This window comes from Eucyclogobius newberryi, unplaced genomic scaffold (genome assembly GCF_026437365.1).
Source record: "Eucyclogobius newberryi isolate DKJ021-1_F unplaced genomic scaffold, fEucNew1.0.hap1 SCAF_4, whole genome shotgun sequence".
Classification (NCBI taxonomy): Eukaryota; Metazoa; Chordata; class Actinopteri; order Gobiiformes; family Gobiidae; genus Eucyclogobius; species Eucyclogobius newberryi.
The window spans coordinates 29,186,188-29,206,265 of record NW_027316056.1 but is presented as its reverse complement, the minus strand read 5'-3'; the positions used below and the strand labels follow the sequence as shown (position 1 = coordinate 29,206,265).

The 20,078-nt window shown below is 41.1% G+C and overlaps 2 protein-coding genes across 2 annotated transcripts in view; both read right to left on the bottom strand.

Moving 5' to 3' along the window:
- Positions 1-20,078, bottom strand: part of sh3gl2a (SH3 domain containing GRB2 like 2a, endophilin A1) — a 364,709-nt gene that overhangs the window by 143,184 nt on the left and 201,447 nt on the right. The window lies entirely within an intron of this gene.
- The window catches only part of cntln (centlein, centrosomal protein), a 106,713-nt gene that overhangs the window by 82,281 nt on the left and 4,354 nt on the right, over positions 1-20,078 (bottom strand). The window contains exons 3-8 of the mRNA XM_072462861.1: positions 16,939-17,023; positions 13,820-13,951; positions 12,825-13,028; positions 11,478-11,611; positions 6,527-6,689; positions 6,203-6,424 (exon numbers count right to left, since the gene is read on the bottom strand). Coding sequence (XP_072318962.1) covers positions 6,203-6,424; positions 6,527-6,689; positions 11,478-11,611; positions 12,825-13,028; positions 13,820-13,951; positions 16,939-17,023 — 940 coding nt within the window. The remainder of the gene's footprint in view (positions 1-6,202; positions 6,425-6,526; positions 6,690-11,477; positions 11,612-12,824; positions 13,029-13,819; positions 13,952-16,938; positions 17,024-20,078) is intronic.

Genomic DNA, 20,078 nt, shown 5'->3' with positions numbered 1-20,078 from the left:
ATATCTGGAATATCTGGAATATCTTTAGCGTCTTTAGCATCTTCTATTGAAAAGTGCACACTACGTCACTTGCAGGCTTTGGATTACCGTATTTTCTAGACTATAAGTCGCACCGGAGTACTAGTCGTACCAGCCAAAAAATGCAGATAGATAATATAATGCAATAGAGAAGAAAAAAATCTATATAAGTTGCACTGGAGTATGAAATGCAGTTGCAAGTGTGAAAATAACAAATAATTTCACATACAAGTCGCTCCGGAGTATAAGTATATAGTATAAATGCAAGTATAAGTCGCACCCCGGCCAAAACTATGAAAAAAGGTGTGATCGAGGGCGATTTGGAAAAGAAAAATCACAATTACCTAAAAGGCTTGATTAATAGCCAATAATTCCTACAATACAATAGACTAATTATAAACTAAAACTGACGAGGAATGTCAATAACTAAAAGTTTTTTGTTCTGTTAATTGTTAAAAAGTTTCCTAGCTTCCACGCAGAGTCTCCTCCACGCCTAATGTTGCCTCTCCGCCGCTGATGGGAGAATAAAGCGTACTTTGAACGACTGCCCACACGATTAACAGCTTACCATTCATTTAGTGCGGGGAAGTTTCCAGAAAGCCCGAGGTCTGCTATGGATAATGTCGGTCTTTAATCACTGCACGGCTCTGACAGTGGCCAAACGCTAAACTGCTATAAATACAATGGTGCGGTTAGCGGGGGGGGGATATTTGATAATGAGTCGATGTTCACCGCGGCTACTTTTACAGCCACTAATGAGCGAACTCTGGATTGGGATGTTGTTTGAGCTCACGCGCTTGTTTTAGGTCATTTTAATGTTTTGAAATACATGAAATGAACAAAGTAGAAGGTGAAGCAGTGACTAAAAGGGCAAAGTGACGAGCGCCAGTACAATCATTGCCAATTGTCTCATTGGACTATGACGAGCTGAGTATTTCATATTGAGATTTACAAAAAAGGTACCAATACGGTGAAAATTCAGCTACCAAAACCAAAAGCCAGGTACTGTTCAAATGCTGCTGCCAGAAGAAAATCCTTCCCTAATTTGGGATACAGGTGACGTAACAGTAATATTGCAATAGGTTTACTAAAAAGAAAAAAATATATAAGTGTTCTAGTGCATTATTTGCACTTTTGTATAGATTCTTGATACGATGATAGGAAACTCACCATATTTATTTCAACCATATTGGCTACATTGTAATGATTTGGGTTTCAATTTAAATTTGATTATAGTCCGGAGTCTTAAAAAAAAGTATAAAATAAATATAATAGAATATATAAAACAGATCAGGAGATTAAACAGTTATGTTTTAAAAGACAGCCACATCTTTGATTGGTAGTGTACTGAATCTTGCACTTCTCCAGCCAACAAATACAAATTGTACATTAGATTACAGCTTGTAGAGCGTTCACACGAGCAGTAACATGTCACACTAGTCCATCGCAGGCTCCTTGAGATCTCCTGTAAACAGTCACTGTAGGCACCTGCAGACTGGCTTTTTTGTATTTATACCAGAGCTGTGCCGTGTACAAAGGTGTACAATATTATATGAACAATGTAAACTTCACATTACAGTACAAGAACCAAACTTCATTCAGGTTCATTCTGTCTCCTACTTTTTAACTGTGAAACAAGAATTTATTTGGAGTTTTGACCTGCGTTACATGTTTTGAAGAGGAACCAAACTCGTTACATCAAGAATACATGCTGTTTTACCCAGACCGTCACCCCGATTCTGGAGAGATTTTCTGTCTCGCAGCAAATTATTTACAAAACGTGTTGGCCCAGCGGTTAGAGACGCGGACTCGGATGTGTGAAGTCCTGAGTTCGACTTCTGCTTTGACCCCCGGGTTTAAACATTTTAAACTTATAGATTGTACAGTCTAGTTTTGTTTTGGGATGAGTTAGCTACACTCTTGCTAATACACAGCCATGGCATAAACTAGTTTTAACCAGACGAAGTAGGGGTTAGGGTTAAGGTTAGGCTTTAGGGTTAAGGTTAGGCTTTAGGGTTAAGGTTAGGGTCAATGTTAGGGGTTAATATTATATATTTTTTCATTTATTTCAATAACAAATTACCATGATGACAATCAATAACAATGTTAGTGTCCGCAGAGACAGGAAGTCTAGTTTCTGGGCTCTAGAATCGAGGTAACGATCTGTGTATAACTCCATGTATCAAGTATTTGCCAGCGCTTACAACATTCTACATAGTCTATAAATATTATCATCATCTGCCGTGTCTGCAGTGATGATATGGAAACTTGGATGATACCGGCGTTAGAATGGTCACGAAGAAGACCCACAATTAAAAGGCCATTTTAAAAATAAACTGTTTTTCTGGAGGAGAGCAAGCTATTCGTTTGCCTCCCCGGAAATACGATCGATTTTGCCTGAAATGATAAAGCAAATGTGTGGCTGATGAACCGCAACTAAAAACACAAACATTTTGAGACATTCTGAGAGGCGAGGTGAATAACTTAAGTATCCGCTCTAATTCAAACACTTGTAGTTTGAGAGTTAACTTGGTGTGAGGTGGCCCAGAGCGGAGCATCAGTGTTCGAGCGCAGCGTGGCGGTACAATAGGTTTTATTTCCTCTCTCCTCCTTCACCCCCTCCTCCCTTTCCCTTCCCTCCCTCCCTCACCCCCCCACTGCAGGAGGGGTGTTCAAAGGCGTCGCTATGGTCCGTATTCAAATGAGCCCGGCGTCTCCCCCCGCCGCGCTCCTGTTGCGATCGGCACTTTGATCACCTCCGACGGTAACTTCCACCCAAACATTTAAAATTAAAATCAAATCTGCCTTAACAACCCAAGCATTAGAATTTAACAGGTGTTCGGGAAGGAAGTTGTTACAGAATTCGCGATTATGTGCTCAGCTACACACATACACAGACACACACAGACACACACACACTTTAAGTCTGAGATGTGCACGTAGCAAAACAGGCTGTCAGTGAAATTACAGAGTGGGAAGCACAAAGCCCTCCTGACTGAGGCCGATACCATGGGATACCTGATCTGCTCACTTTGATGTCAGTGGGTAAGAAAGTTAAGGAAACAAATCAGCCAGACAGGAGCTACATGTGTTCGGTAAACAAAAGTTCACACTCATTCTATGCATATCTTACACCCCTGGTATTTTGGTAATTACATTTGTATATGCGATCTCCCCCGTTACGTTTGACCCAGCGTTGTTGTACTATGATAAGCAAAAAACCGTATACTCAATGGCCCCTGTGCATGTATCGTCAAAAGTTCAATAGTCAGAAAGTTGATGAATCCAACGAGGCGAAGACCATTGTTGTTGTTTGACCGTCGCCGAAACGGGAATTAAACATGTGGCCGTCTGGTTGGGGGGTATGACATAGAGGCTGTGATGTGGTAAGAACACATTTTTGAAAAGCGATATAAAAATGGCATGAGAAACGATACAATGGAAACTACGCTATGCCACTGACACAACATGAGCTGCAATAAATAAATAGCAGTATCTATGATGAGTTATAGAAGTTACATATTTGACTCTACCAATCAAATTTTAAAAAAAAATTAAATAAATGTTTCCGCTAGTGGAAAGAAAATGTAGAGATGATTTTAAAAAATTGCACCCAAATGTATTTTTCCAGCTTTTACTTATTGAAGAATAACTCGATATATATAATTGTGAAAAGCCCGTATGAAACACAACATTTCTAAATTGTGACTAAACCGTGATTAAAAACGGAATGAAACCTGAACCAAAATTTACCCAGGATTAGAACAGGAACAAAACCTACATCTACATCAGGACTAAACTGAGCTCAAAGTGCTGATGTACTCTTTCAATCAAAACCTTCATACTAATCGAACGTTTATCAAAACTAGAAAATCCTTTGAACAAGTTTCGATACAAAAAAACAACTATGTTTTTTCACAATAATGCCGACAATCTGGAGATGGCACAGGATACAGTGAGTTAATGTCAAAGTGTATTTTTATCTCATTTGTATCGGAGTTATTCTTAGCTCCCACAACTTGATTTAAAAAGACAGTTCGGTAAAAAAAGACAAAAAAAATCAACAAATAAAAGAATATTCAGTGAATGGTGTGGCTAATATTGTGGCCAGTGAAAGCGTACAATGTTCTCTGTGCATTCTCACCACACACACGCGCACACACACATGCATATATACACATACGCACACGTACACACACCTACAAACATACATACACACACACATACATACACACACACTTACACACAGGGCAAACAGCATCCCAGCTAAATGTTGTATTAATTACAGGAGAAACACTGCAGTACTGTATTTAATTACCGGCTAAGTGATCCATTTATGTTTCACCGCCGGCTAAATGAACGGGGTTAAGTGAGACAGAGCCATTGTAGCTCACTTAACATTTGAGCTGATATCTTTAAACTTCCACGGTGTGAGGGCAGCGCTGTCAGAAGACATCAGGCAACCGAATTAAACAATTGGCAGATGCAGCGGAAGACGGAACACGCGGACATGGTTTGCATGGATCAAAACAGAAGACGGACGAGTAAACGCGGACGACACGCCATTCGCTCGTGACACGGTGGCAAATACGGCAAAGAAATACCCAGATGTCCACCTGCAACAGCGGCATAGTCAAAGGCGGCACAATTAATGGAATTTTAATCGAATAGAGATAATTAAAATCATCAAACGGGATAAACTGGACTTTATTTGTGTTAAATGGCACTTTATGTTCATTAAATTAGAGTTTTGTATATGTATTACTCAATAAAAATATAAACACGCAAGATATTTTTACCATGTTTAGGAGTATAAGTCGCACCATCCATAAAAATGCATAATAGAGAAGAAAAAAACATATATAAGTCGCACTGGAGTATGAAATGCGGTTGCAAGTGTGAAAATAACAAATAATATCACATATAAGTCGCTCCGGAGTATAAGTATAAATATAAGTATAAGTCACACCCCGGCCAAAACTATGAAAAACGGTAGTCATATATAAATCATTATTTTTTTCTAACAAAATTCACTAGATTCCACAACATGGGTCAAAATGTCAAAATGAATAGGAATGATTGATTATACGCTTCGTTAAATATACACATTTCATTCACACTAACCGTATTGACAAACGTTTTACCACAGCTGTACTAATTTCCACCCGAAAATACATTTTTGACGTGCATTTAACATATTCTGTGCGAAGGATAACTGGAGCAAACTCGCCAGTGGAGTAAAACCTGTCACATATTGATGGAATGAGGTTGTGTGGCTCTGGAGAACCTCTTACTATTCTCGACCCCGCCTGCGACACCGTGTGGTCCGGGACGATGCACCGTCGGAGCTATTAAAGGCCACTTACGCTGCGGCTGTGGCGTTACATTCATCCTACACCTGCTCTGCCTTGAGGTTCAAATGTTCGGAGCTCGGACACGGTGCTGTACCTTAAACTCGACATTTAAGACATCAAGACACCCTTCATGACGCCAATTATATCAATTCTCATCTTGTACCGTCGACTTGAGCCTTTTAGTAGTACCAGGTGCAGAGGCGGGAGGTGGAGAGAGTGCAGCGTGTACCCGGGTCGTGTTTACCCAGAGTGAGAGAAGATCAGAAATATGACATGAAAGACACGGGTGTTAAAAGAAGTGCAGAGATCAAGGATGATAGGCCGGTACTAAGCCAGGCAGCGATGCTTAGTTACAGACCACCGCTGCATTCCGCGGCCGAGGCTCGTCGGTTACGAGTGCGCCTGAACAGCTCTCATACACCTACGTATCGCGTTTCTTGTACCTCGGGACAATTAGACACAAGCCTGTTCTTCGTGATTGACAGCGGGGTCGTAGCATCGTAGAAAAGAGCGTGCATAGGTAACAGAGGGCCGTATTCAGAATCAGAAAAGGTGCATTTCCATTGTCGATTAACAAAATTCACAAACATAGGAAGTTGCAAAAAGGGCACGCAGTTTAAATTCACTCCAGAGAGTCATGCCAGTGTATATATAACTCTTAGATAATATTTTCTATACCCACACAAACGTATGTCCAACTTTGACAGCTCGCAGGCGTTATAAAAAACACTACTTAGCCTCAAGTCAGCAAAGCATTTAATAAAGGAAAAAGCAGAGAAAGAGGCCCTCCGTAGGCGAGATGCTAAAGGATGTCAAGGCGGCGTGCTCACCTTAAAGTTGGTCTGCCTGTTGGGAGACGGGGCGGTCTGCTGAGGTTGTGGGGGGGGCTGAGGCGGAGGCGGGGCGCGTTGCAGTTGCTGGATCTGGGACTGGAGCTGGAGAAGCTGCAGGTCCTTCTGAGCCGACCGCTCGCCGAGCTCCTGGTGGTTCTGTCGGAGCTGGGCCTCGCAGGAGACGAGGGCCTGGTAGCTCCGGCTCAGCTCCGTATACAGCTGTAAATCAGACACAAAAGAGCGGGTTATGAAAAGAAGTTGATGAAATGGGAATAAGGAAACGCATGTAAAAACGGCGTGAACTGATAAACGTGCGAATACCACTTGGTAAGAAGTAGCGTCTGCATTGTGCGCCTCCTCCTGGCTCCTCATGACTCGCTGCGTGTCCAGGTTGAGGCCTTCCAGTTGTCGGATCAGATTGCTTTGATCCGCTGCGTGCTCTGCGCTCTGCCTGTACAGGGCCTGCACGCTCGCACACTCTTGCCTGAAGAGCACAAAACATACATCATCGAGACAATTTGAGAATACATTTCATGAGGGCCAGGCTTTTAGATAGAGATCCGTCTTCCCGTATTTTGGACGGGGTATTTTGAAATGTGGAAAATTCTGTCGAAGTTTAGTCTATACAGACTGCGAGACGCAACCTCACAAAATAACAGAACGTAACCTCCCAAAAACATATTAAATGTTTAAAAATCAAATCATTATATAATCAAGCAAATCCTTAAAATAACTCATTTAGTAAAAAATTATGTGGGACAAGGAGCATCCCCAGTTAGTGTAAACACATGTTGGGATGTAGTAATCAGATTAGTCAGATCCTGGAAAAAGTATAGGAGTCTTGTCACTATCAGAGTTAGATTTGTATTTGGCAGAGTAATAGCATGTGTAATCAGGGTCCCAAGATAAGCAGGTTGTTTAGTAAGAGCAGATGCAATCAAGCGTTCTATAAGTGAGCTAAGACAGCACAACATCCAATCATAATCAATACATAGGCAATAACAATAATATTGGTGAGAAACAGTGCCAGCCCAGGGCCCAAAGATGTGGTATAACCAGGGAGACCACAAGGGGCAAGGGTGGTGGTAGATGATTCTGGCTTAACATGGGTTGACTTATATTCATCCTTTGCCGTCTTTGAAATTGGCCAGGTTGGTTTGGGGCCATTTGGTGTTGACCTCTTTGTGTTTGCCCTTGGGGGCAGTCTCGAGCCCAATGTCCAGTTCCAAAGCAGTTTAAGCACTGATCAGGAGTCATGCTGAACCTGTTTTGTCCTCTTCCAGCTCCTGCCCCACGTCCTCTTCCACGAGAAAAGGTGTTACGTTCACGTCCTTGATTGTAGATGATTTCTGAAGCAGGTGTGTTGTTCTTTGGTCCTGTGGTGGATAGGACGGCCTGTGGTTGTGCCATAGTGGGTTGTACTTGTCCCAGGATAGCATAGCAATCTGTTGGGTACTGTCTGACACTGGGGTCTCTTCTGTTGCCGCAGCCATTACCTTGGCACACTTATTTTGCTTCTTTTTATCATTCACCTCTTCTTGGAGCTTTTTGAGTTGTAATTTGATCTTTGCCATTTTCATTTTTTCCATATCCTCATTCCGTCCCTTTTTTACCTTCAGGTACTTAGCAACGTGATGTTGGCAGTTGGCATCGAACTCTTTTTCTGTCTTTGAGTAGACCAACAACATCAGCCAAATGATCCTGGACACATTTAGGTAGTCCTTTTACCAGAGTAGAAAAGAACATGATAGTGTTGCCAGTACCAGGTTGTATGGGCTCTCCAGTTGCATCATGGAACTGTGCTTTAGCTCTTTGCTAATATGTAAAGTAGTCTTCATCATTTTTCATTTCCAGAGCCAACAGTGCGTCAGGAAGGCAGGTGGGATACATTCCTTTAAGTACCTGAGTTAACTGAGGCTTTATGGTGGCAAATGATGTGGATGCTCTAACTGGAGCATGAATCTGTTTGGATACTTCAGAACGGATCCTGGCCGCCGTATTCTCATCTGTTGCTCTTATAAGAATTGCAGACACATCTCCCCAGCAAAGTGTGTCTCCCGCTGTATTCATGGTCAATGCTCTGAGGAAGGCCGGTGCACCTTGTGTCAGTTCGGGCAGTTTTAACATCAGCCCTTCTAGATCTTTCAATGTGAATGGTTGGTACACTCCTTGGTTACTTGCAGTCATTCGGAGAGGTGCAATGAGAGGAGGAGCTTCTTCAGCGCTAGAAACCTCATCATCTTCTTCCTTGGTACCTTTGTGGAAGGGGAGCGGGTCATGTTCTCCACTCAGGAAAGCGTCGTCATATCCATGCTCATCCACCATTCCTGTGAATGCTCCCACCACATACTGATTTGGTGTTGACACAAATGGGTCTGAACCCGTTTTCTTCTGTTGTTCCACTCCTCTTTGAATGTGCAGTTTCTGCTGTACTTGCTTCTTACTTTCAGCTTCTATTAGCCCAGTTCCTAGGATTGTTTCCCCCTTTTGACCAAGTTTTTTTTCTTTTTGTTTCCTGCGTAAATCAGCCGCCACTTCCCGTTCCTTTTCTTCCAGTAGTCGTTGTAATCTTCTTTCTTCATCTGTGTCCGAAGCCAATCCAGGTGGGGACCATGCATTGGTGGCAAGTTGTTCTTTTTGAGCCACTGTTTGCTCGAGCATGAATTTGGAGATGTGATTTTGGCTGGAAACCAATGTTGTCAGAGCTAACACCTGTTCCTTCAAATACTGCATCTGTCTTTGTTCGTGAGTGGGTTCTGACGGGACCATAGTCAGAGTAATTTTCTTCAGTTCTTTCGCCAGTTGTGCATATGCACTATGATGTTTGTTTTCAGAGGAGGGGCACTGCAGTTCTCCTTTGGCCAGAGGTGGGGGGGCACTATAGCTGTGACATCGACCTTGTACCCCAGTCTGCTCGCTCTCTTCCTCTGTTCTAGAGTCTTCATCTTTGTTATTCCCTCCAAAAGGGATGCGCTTATCGGCTCTGTTTTTCTGTTTAATTTTGTTTTTTCTGATTGTTTGATGCTCTTCTGGTTTCACCTGAATATTGGCCAAAAATAGTCTCTCTCTTCTGATTAAAATGTCTTTTGCCATTGTATGTAGTTTCACCGAAAAGGATAATTTTTCTTCATGTTCTTTCAGTTTCTTTTTGTCAACAGTTTTTCCTTTCACTGTCCAAATCTGATGTGTTTTGTAATGCAGGACCTTAGATTGATGATATTCATGAATGCAATTCCATTGTTGTTCTGTGGGAGCCACTGCTTCATCACCATGATTAATCAATCTTTTCTCTGTATATTTTTGGAAGAAGTTTTTCATTTGTGTAGTTTGCTTTTTTGCTTCCTTTGGGATTTGTTCATTTGCACAGATTGTGTTTTCGAGATCCTTCAAAAATGTAATAAGTTTGAATGGAATGAGGTCCATTTTATTTAATTTATCTATATCTTAATTTTTTATTTTTTATTATTATTTATTATTTGATAATAAAAAAGAAGTGTGGCAGTCAGTGGTATTTCAAAAACAAACAAAACAAATAAATAATTTGAACAATAATAATGAAATAAAATAAGTTTAGGGAAAAATATATATTTTTGGAAATTTAAAATTAAAGATTTAAGATTAAAATTTAAATTTAAAAATGTAAATAGAATACAAACTTGAAAAAAATAAAATGAATTAAATAAATACAAATTTCACCTAGCCACAGAGGGTAGTTAATCTTGTCAGTAGAGTGCTTTAAGCCAAGTAGTAGCTTTCTTAGTTCCACGCTTTATTTTATTTTTATTTATTTTTTCCGGAGTCCAACTCCCTTTTAAATCAGTCCAACTGATTGTACGTACTTTTACATGTCCAACGTGTTTTGGAGTCCAACTCCTCTTTAAATCAGTCCAACTGATTGTCTAAACTAATGAGCTAACATTCACTAAATTCATACTTGTGCAATGTGGAAAATTTAGATCAAGTTTTGGCAAACTTCAACAATTTAGCATTTTCAATGTGCAGATTTTCGTAATAAATACAAGAGGTTTCTGCCTTACTTTTGTTGAATGTCCCAGTCACAATGGTAGGTCAAAAATAAACTGGCAATTGACTCCTCTTGTCTCTCTCTCGGCTCGGTGTCCTTTTTCTCCCATTATTCCCAGCTGAACCGTTACTGGACGCTATGCGTCGTCAGCCGACATCCAGAAGGGAATCGTTTAGAGCAAAATTCAGATGTTTCCTTTCCAAGCACAATGAGAGACCTGCATCCTCCACCAATGTGGCATTTTTGAGTGCATGGACGGGGGCATTTTATTAATAAATCTTAGAAAAAAAGGGAATATTATCATTAAATCGGGCCGGGAAGCATTTGACAGTAGTCCGCCATTACAGTTTACTGTTTACAAGTGAAAGTCGATGAAATTTGTGTGCTTGGCTCTGATTGGCTGCAGAGCCGTGGTCCGGAGAATGCCGAAGCTACTTGTTTTTTCGCCTAGTCGAACCCTGTACCCCCGGACAAAATCATTTGGACGGGGTGTTTTCAAATCCTATCCAAAAGCCTGGCGAGGGCCAAACGTGACTCTGAACTTTGACAATGACTGAAGGCCGGGGTGCAAACTTATTAGTCGTTTTCAGATTCTAGAATATAAAGATCATACTCTCCAGCGGGGGCAAGTTAAAGTTAAATTAAATTGTAGTTGTCGGCCTTTACCGCAACAAAAATCACAATATTGTACCAGTCCCACACCTAAGTTAAGCATTAAAAGCCTGAGCGTGCTGCAATCTGAGATCCAGCACAAGGAGGTGCAACAATTAATTATCTTACTCTTTATGCGCGCACATTCATTTTTTTAATATTTCCCTCCTAACTTCTCAGAGCATCTTTAATCCGCACACTAAACCCTGAAGATTGGTCTCTGGTCGGGGTGTGACTAACATGTCAAAGTTCCGGTGGCAATGAAACAGAAAAGTAGTTAAAAAAGGTCGAGATTACCGCTAAGACCCCGACGGTTCTCACAGTTTTTATCATATCGACTAAAGCTTAGCCAAAGCCTGCGCCGTTTCCCTTCCCTCCCTCCTTTAAAGCGCATCCACTATGCAGGGCTTATCAAGTGGCTTTAGGTGAGCCGGAGTGGAAGAAATCTGTGTCACCCTCAAGCCTCGCAGCAAAGTGAGCAATACACCACCCTTTTGCGCTCCTTATTCCACAGCTAAGATTGCTTCCGATATATTCGACGTTACGAATGGAGACTACGAGGGGCCCCCATCGCTGTCGGCGCGGAAGTTGGCTGACCGGAGTTGGACGAGTTGGCCCTCTTTTGTCATCAGTTCCCGATCTTTGGCAGAGAGCTGGTCTGCCAAACCGCCGCTGTGGCTCTGCAAGGTGGAGAGCTCCTGCCAGGTCCGGTGCAGCTCCGCCTCCAGCTCCTGGTGAACACAACGTGAAGAGGAAAGTTTGCAAGTTCGAGCGAATTCAACAGACAAAGCAAAAAATGTAATATTGTGTTTGGCATGTGCTGTAGACGATCTATATGAGCGAAAAATAACATCATATATCTGTAAGTTGCAGTATTTATACAAGTTTTTTTTTTTTTTAAGTTATCTGTTTCTTTATTATACTTCTGTGCCTAATCTGTGTTGCAACAGTGGAATTTCCCCATTGTGGGACAAATAAAGGTCTCCATCTTATCTTTTCACATTCATTTTTTTAATTAACTTTTAACATTCAAGTATCTAATAAGATTGCCAAGGAGTGCAACAATAAACAGACAATTATTGACATAAAACTAGTATGATATTAAGTTATATAAGTTCAAAACAGGTTGTATATCTGGAAAATATGAAAAAAGTGTTGTTTTTTTAATGTTGCTAGTTCAATATGTTAGAATACAAGGCTCCTAAGGATTTAGGTTTGGATTGTGCATTTCCTTCTACAACTTTTTGTCTAACTCTATTGATCATTAGACTTGTACCAGGCGTGAGGTCTGTAGCTGAGAATGCAGACAGAGTGAGGTGTCTGTGGCTGATGGACATGCAAAGAGTAGCGCTGGTCACTGTCCATGTGTAATTACTCAGCAGCCCTGACTTATTCAAGACTTCCTCTCACCGCGGCCGGATTCCAGTCAGAATGTTTTCTACAGATTGGTTTCCAGGGGTACAAATGTAAGATTCAGATAGCACATCTTTATCTTGGGATGGCTGCTTTGGCAGATTGGAATAAGGACCCTGAAAGCACCGAATAAATATGAACTTGTGTTTAGACAGGGTTGTTGTCAAAATGCAAAATAAGTAGAATGATTGCTTATTTGTTGTTAATCAAACAAATTATACAGATACTAAACAGACATTAGATATTAGAGACATGTGTTCGGATTTATGGCGACAGTGGCACGGCGTGTTAAGCATTCGCCCCTGGACTAGACCATTAAAATCTTAATTAATCATTAAAAACATAACAAAAAACGAGTAGATGTTTCTGGATAAATGAGAAGCTGGTAAATGCATTTGCTTTGAGGTATGATAATTAGATGTAGAGCATAGAGTGAATCCGAACTCACACCTAAGTGCGTATGAAGTAGTTCATGAACAGTATTTAGTATTTAGTAGTACAGATGAAGACTGCTCGTCCCCGGGTCCATACCTTGACTCTGGCCTGGGCAGCGTCCCTCTGCTCCCTCTGGGCGCCGGCCTGCCTCTCCCTCTGGGCGCCGGCCTGCCTCTCCCTCTCCTCCAGGTCAGCTTGCAGGGCAGCGCAGCGGGTCGCTAATCCCCCTTTCTTCTCCTCGAGAGCCTGCACCACCCGCTGATTCTCCTCCCTCTGCCTTCTACACTCGGTCTTCATTTCCTGGGTAAGATACGTGCATGGTCACATGGGCCAAACAAACAACGGGCACAAAAGAAGATTTGGGAAAACAAAAAAGATTCACCGGTGAAAAAAGAAAAGTAATCTGCCAGGCAGTGGGTGAGATGAATATGTAAAGAGTGGATGGACTTTGCTGTGGGAGGCCCCTGATTGGCCAAGGTCACCTGTGCCGTACGACTGTGTGACGGGGCCCGCATGGCCAGATGTTGGCCGGTGCACACAGACACGTGCTGCAGGAGCCGGGCTCACGCAGGTACAAGGGCCAGTCAGTCTGCTTTAATGACAGCCTCCTAATGAGAATGCTGCTTCTGCAAGACCCATTAGACTCAGGCCCGCTCTCCTTTGAAGCTGTCCCCCACCATTTCCCTCCATGAGACTGTGCTAAGACCATGTAAGGACCGCTCCTTTATCAATTAATCATAACCAAGTCCCATCTAAGTATAATTAGGCAGAGGCCACACCATCACACACACTTCTACTACTGAAGGAGTCATTAAGTATTTATCTACAAGTTAACATCCTGCTGTCCTCCACATCTCTCTCTTTCAGAAGCACACACACTTCTCCAGTTGTTAAGTATTCTCTGTTGTCAGCGCCGAGACGGAGGTAGAACAGAGACAGGGTGAAAAGGATGAAGGCAGTGATGCTGTGTGCAGAGGCTATGTGCTCCTTAAATCATTGAAGCGCCTGTGGCTATAGCCGAGGGGGACTTGTCGTGTTTGGTGTCACAGGAGCCGCGGCTCACACTGTCACAGAGCATTTGTTTCACCCACTGTGAGCTCCTGACTGCGGGCGAGGAGTTGTTCCTGCAGAGCGGTGACTTGGTTCTTCATTACAGCGCTCTCCTCCGCTGTCAGGGCCTTCTGTACCAGGCTGCTCATCTCCTGTTGCTGCGCTGCGACTTTCTGCAGCAGAAACACAAACAAACACCATTTAGGATTGAATGTAAAAAAAATTTAAAATGTGGAAAATGTTCTCTTGTTTGATTCTGAATGTGTGTACTCCGTAGGGAGGAGGTCAATGTTTATTACACATAATATAGTATGTAGAAAAAGCTTCAGTTGTAGTCATCTGGACTCAGTTAGAAAAAATATTTGTTTTCATTTTTTTTTTTTAATATTACTTTTCTAACTGAGTCCAGATGACTACAACTGAAGCTTTTTCTACTATGGAACACGCCTGGACGAATGAGGGATTACACCAACTGAATATAGTATGCTTTTTCAAATGACTACAATCACTTATAACCAGTTTCGGATTTCTAAGAACCTATCAGGCACAATGAGGAAGTAATGGATTTTTTAGAGGATTTGGAACCAACATTTGAAGGATATTCATCCCATGTCCAGTCTACACAGTAAATATTTTGTTTGGTTTAAGATGGGGCTATGAAGAGCCAGTTTTGTATCCAACAAATATATACTAAGTCAAGTATCTTGTTGCTCTTGGGTCTTTGGTTATGCAAGAAAACTAAGTTGGTGTAATCCCTCATTCGTCCACAAGTGTAACTACGGTTCTATGAACCAATGGAAGGGGCTTAACACCCTGAATGTTCCCTGCACATGTGCTCAGAAAATGTCTGTTTTCACCTTCCCCTTATTCCCGCCCACAGCTCTGTTACTCACCGTTCATTACAGCTTTAGTGTGTAGCGATGTACTTATTTCTTATTGTTCCAAAACTTTAAAACTAAATATCCAGGGGAGAAAAGCATAATATGACTTCTTTAAAAAAATCTGATTCTAAAATGCATGTGATTCTTGTTAATTAAGCAGGGATATTTTCAGTCCACTCTCTAATCATTTTATCACAATGTATTTCACATATTCAATTACAATCATCATATTCAGAAAAAATGCCATAAGATATTTTTCTGTCATCACTCAGCTCTAACCAGAACTACAACATAACTAAAGGAAGGACCAAACTAACACTCAGCCATCATTAGAAACTCATCTATACAATACTCCAAAAACTCCGGGCCAGCAGCGTATGCATCTTTCAGCTTATGTTGTTGGCTTCATGTTTTTGGCAGCTGAAGTGGCCATAGTAGGCAGAGACTGGCCTCTTTACTCAGTCTCACCTGGGGTTCGGCGCTGGCTCATAATCCGCAGCCTTCTTTGGGTACACCCTCCTCTCAAATAACACTCTGCTCTGGGATGCAGTTAATTGCCATGCAGGGGGAAATCACGGAGATATACCCAGATAGTGGAGTTAGCGTTCCACCGTACTCCGAGCTCGCCGCGCAAAGAACAGAGGGGCTTTAATAGAGATTTATACTGGCGAGCGGAAAATAAATTCAAACGTTGATAATGAGGTGGGCGAGAACAATTTGAAGCTCAATTGATAGACGAGAGGAATGGGGGAGTTCCAGGAAGTTAAGAGGTCTAGGACAGAGAGATTAGCATTTGAAAATTCCCAGTGCAATTCAAAATGAAAGCTAATTATACTACAAAAATGAAAAGAAGTAAAAGGGGAAAGGGAATAGAATATAATGGAGAAAAAGACAACAAGCAACTATAACCGTTAATTATTTGACACTTCCAGACAAATATGCATCGCTTGAATTGAGTAAGGGGTGCGCAATGAGGCAATAAATGTATTGAAAATTGAATTAAATTAAATAAATTGGTCAGGGATTTTTTTATTCAATGTTATCAATAATCAAAAACTACAAAATATCCAGGGCTTTGGGCCTTTAGTCATTTAGTCAACTAATCAGTTAATGGAGCCTTTGTCGACCAACATTTGTATTACTCAACCCATTTATTTTACAGCATTTATTTTATTAGGTCTACTATCTTGGCCACAGCTGAAAGAAGCATGGATTAAGAGAGTTATCTGTAGATTTGAGAGTAAATCATCGGTTTTATCCACATTCTTTCATGTAATATAAAGATTAGTACCTCTCTGTATACATGGTTAGTATTGAGTCTTGTAAGTACAGTTGAATCAGAAGTTTTTTGTTTCTGTTTTTCAAAAAATGTAGAAAAATAATAATAATAATATAGAATAAATTAAATAATAAAATAAATAAATTGACCCACATAAATATGGACCATGGATGTATTATATTATCATATGGACCCAAATTTTCTTTCATTGTCTACAGCTCTATAAATACAAATTATGAAAATAATAAAAATTGCTTTTAATATTATTTGATGCATATAAACAATGCAATTATTTTAATCCGAGTCATTTAACACAAAAATGTATTATTACTCCTAAACACATGCTCTTCACAGAGGATTGTCCTGTGACGATAGTTGACTATTTGAAACAATTGGATCTCGACTTGATTAAAATGAAATTGCATAGTAACAACCCTAATTTTAACTCCGGGACACATTTTCTCAAATACTAAATCTTAAACCGACCAGACAGACATATTTTTCCGTTTTTACTTTGAGAATACAGTATACTCTAATAAAAAACAAAACACTCAAATCTGAATCTAATCTTAGCTAATGATGACAACAGGTAGAGGTAAGTCAGGTTGTTTTATACTGCACATAAACTATGAATAAGTCTACAACTATTAGGCATCTAAGCTTCATAAAGTGCTTTAGTGCATGTTTAGCTAACTAAAGAGGGGGAAATACTGGCAACCTCATGACTTTACTGCTGCCAGTCTCATTAAGTACAGTCTGGTTGAAGAATGCTAATGAAAGAGACTTTGCTGAGGGAGGAGAAGGATGAGGGGGAAACTACATCAGTGGTGCCATTCTCGTTCGCTGTGGGTTTTAAAAGTCTTGTCGTGCTGATTGGGCTGCACACAACATTTAAGCAAAATAGAAACGCTTTGGCAAAAAAAAAAAAAAAAAAAAAAGAATCACGCCTCTAAATAAATAGCGTGGGGGTTCTGGTCATGGTTCTGGTTCAAAACTGTACCTGCTCCAGCTCTTGGATTTCGAAGTCCTTGGACTGAAGGATCTCCAGCACTTTCCTGTCCTTCATCTCAGCTTTGTGCTTTTCTCTAGAGGGCAGAAGATAAAGCCATTTAGGTGTAAGTATAGCTGTAAGTAACAACAACAACAACAGCAACAGATGTTTCAGATGTTTGTGAACTAGAATAAAGAACACAGCTATTGACAGTGGCATTTACAGTAGGAAGCTGTGGCCAGTGTGAGAAGTCAAGTCAAACAACACAAAAAAAGAACAACCTAAAAAAAGTTAAAATTGTGGAAAAACTATAACCATTCCTCATGTATGTGACCATATACTGAAGTTAATATGACCAAAACAGCACTAAACAGACTAAAAAAGACCATTTATAACAAAAACAGTGGCATTATTAAAGCAAACTGTCAAAAACATTTCTTATAGCATTCTATAGCATCTTCTGATTTTCATCAATAATTAATCTAGAAGTCTTCCGTCGCCTTATTTCAACCTTTATTTGGTGGATAATGTGTTTAAAAAGTCTCACTGTACATTTGAAATAATAATTTTTACCATTTTATTAATCAAAAGGTAATCGCTGGCTTGTTGACTACTAAAATAATCATAAATTGCAGTCCTAGTCACAATATTGCTTTAGAGTTATTACATTTATATTGTGACATCCTTAGGCCCTCCTTCATTCATATTATTAGAAGTTAAAACAAGACATCATTAAATGTGATTTTGAAGTTTATTTCTATATGCCAATTCTTGCCTTATTAATATTTCACAACCGTTTTAAACTTAAACATTGTAATCTAAATGTGTGCGAAAATTGTGCGACTATTTCCCAACAAGACGAAAGAGCAACACAAGAGAAAGCTGCAGTGAAAGATCACAATCCCCGCGGCAGCACGAAGCCCCTCCAGCGCTTCTTTTATCACGAAAAACTTTTAGGGAGACAAACACGGAGCCGCGACGTGGGACCTGTTTGTTTCTACCGTCTACGTCTCAGCAGGACCCACCCATCCCATCCCGGTGCCCATCGCTCCCACGTCCCATCGGCGGGGCCCTTCCTCTCGTCTCTTCGCCTCCCCCTGGCACATGCTGAAACACTGCGAGTACGTGGGTTCCCTGGAGGCAAAGGAACGCGGTCCGGCCCGGCTACATCTCCTTGTACATCGGGGGCCGTGTTCGCCGTGTCCTGAGCATCCAACCAATCACTGTACAAGAGCGGCCCCGTGGAAGGGAAGGGGAGAGGAGGGGTCGTGCTGCGGAGGCTCCCGGCGGGCACCGGCGCTTGACTGGAGTCGACACAATTACCATGTCAATATCCTCGTGTGCGTCAGGTGATACGGTGCACCGGAGCTCTCTGGGCGCGTGTTCCCTCCGCTCGCGCACTTTGATGGGCTTCCTGAGGGGCCCCCAGGATGTAGGGAAGGAGCGGTGGGAGGAAAGGAGTACCGACAACGAGGCTTTATACTCCCGTGTTACTGAGGAAAGTGTGCCAACAAAGAATCTGCCGTTCAAGTTTTTTGACTTCATATTTTAGTCAAAAGTCTTCTCTCTGACCACTGATTACAAACTCATTCATAAATAGGGAAGCCAATGATTAGGGATGTCACCATGTCACTTATTATTGATTAAGAAAAAAACATCAAGATTTAACTTTTATTCATGATTGAGATTGTGGCCAAACTACAGTGAACAGTCTTTTCTGTCGGTTGTCTATCGTGTTAGGGATCATCTCAAAATCGGTTAAAGCTGAAAAGACTTACATTTTTTTCATCTCTCTCTAGACCCCCTCCCCCCCAAAAGACTTTGTCTGGCTTCACATAAAATTTTATGCGTTGATAAAACGATAGTAGCTTGATAGACCCTGCTCACCTCTAGTGAACATCCCTGAACATCCTTAAGTTTAAATGTAGAAGTTATGAACTCTCCAAATAATGTCACCTGTCGCGCATGTTTGTTTACTCAATCCACATGGTCCACAGGCACATCCCATTCAACCGAAACTGTTATGATCCCGAAGGCAAAAACCCAAAAGCAGTCCAGATAAGGCAAATAAGAATTTATTTAACAAAAGTTCAAAATCCAAAAGGTAGGCACAAAGGCTCCAAAAAGTCAAAAAACACAAAATACCCAAACTTCCAAAAAGCCAGAACTGAAAGTTACAAACTTGCTCAGGTAGACAGATAAACAAGGCAGGCGCAGGACAGGGCGGGAGTACAAGCAGGACAGACATCAAGTGACGAACAGACACAGAACAAAGGAGAGACAGAACTTAAATACACACAGAGAAGCAGGTGATTGGTGGAAACAAACAAGTGGCAGGAGAAACTAATTAAAGTAATGAGAAGACTGACAGCAGGTGTGGTGGGAGGTGACTGGGAAATCCAGAAAGTAACAGACAGCAGGTGAGGGGCGGAGACACAGAAACAACCATGGGAGCACATGACAAACACAAGGGGCACATGGGAAATAGAGTCTGCAGCGCGGATACTAGTGAGAAACTAATGTTTCTTGTCAAAACCTGTAATTGTCAGGACGAAAAATATTAAGTCTTTTCAGCTTCAATCCATTTTGAGATGATCCCTTACTTTTACTCATGTTAGTGACCGGATTTACAAAAACAAACTTTCTGAATGAAAAAAAAGGCAGAAAAAAGGCAGATTGTGTCTTTTGCCGCCCAAGAATTTTCTGTAGTTGACAACAGCCATTTCATGTTTGAACAAATGTTAGAATCAGCTTTTTTGAAGCTGTACACTTTTCTGGTAGATGGTCCATCACCTGGTTAAGTAATTTCTTTGCTTGGAATCCTTTGCAATCATTAATTTAACTTATCTGTTTGGCATTACTTCAAATACAGGTATTTTATTACTTAAAAATACCTTAAACATGCATTCTTACTGTGCAAATCTTTCCACAGATTTATCCTGCAATTTGGCATTAGGGTGCCACAGGCTTGTCTCCGTGATTATAAGTATGTTTAATGCCATACAGTGGCACATTCTGGGCAAAGCAATCGCCCTATCAAGCAGACAAGCGGGTGAAGTACCTTCCTCGAGAAAAGTTACATAGTTCTCCTTTAATAGCAGCATTGACACATTTGATGATATCCCAAAAATCATTGTTGCTTTTTGTCC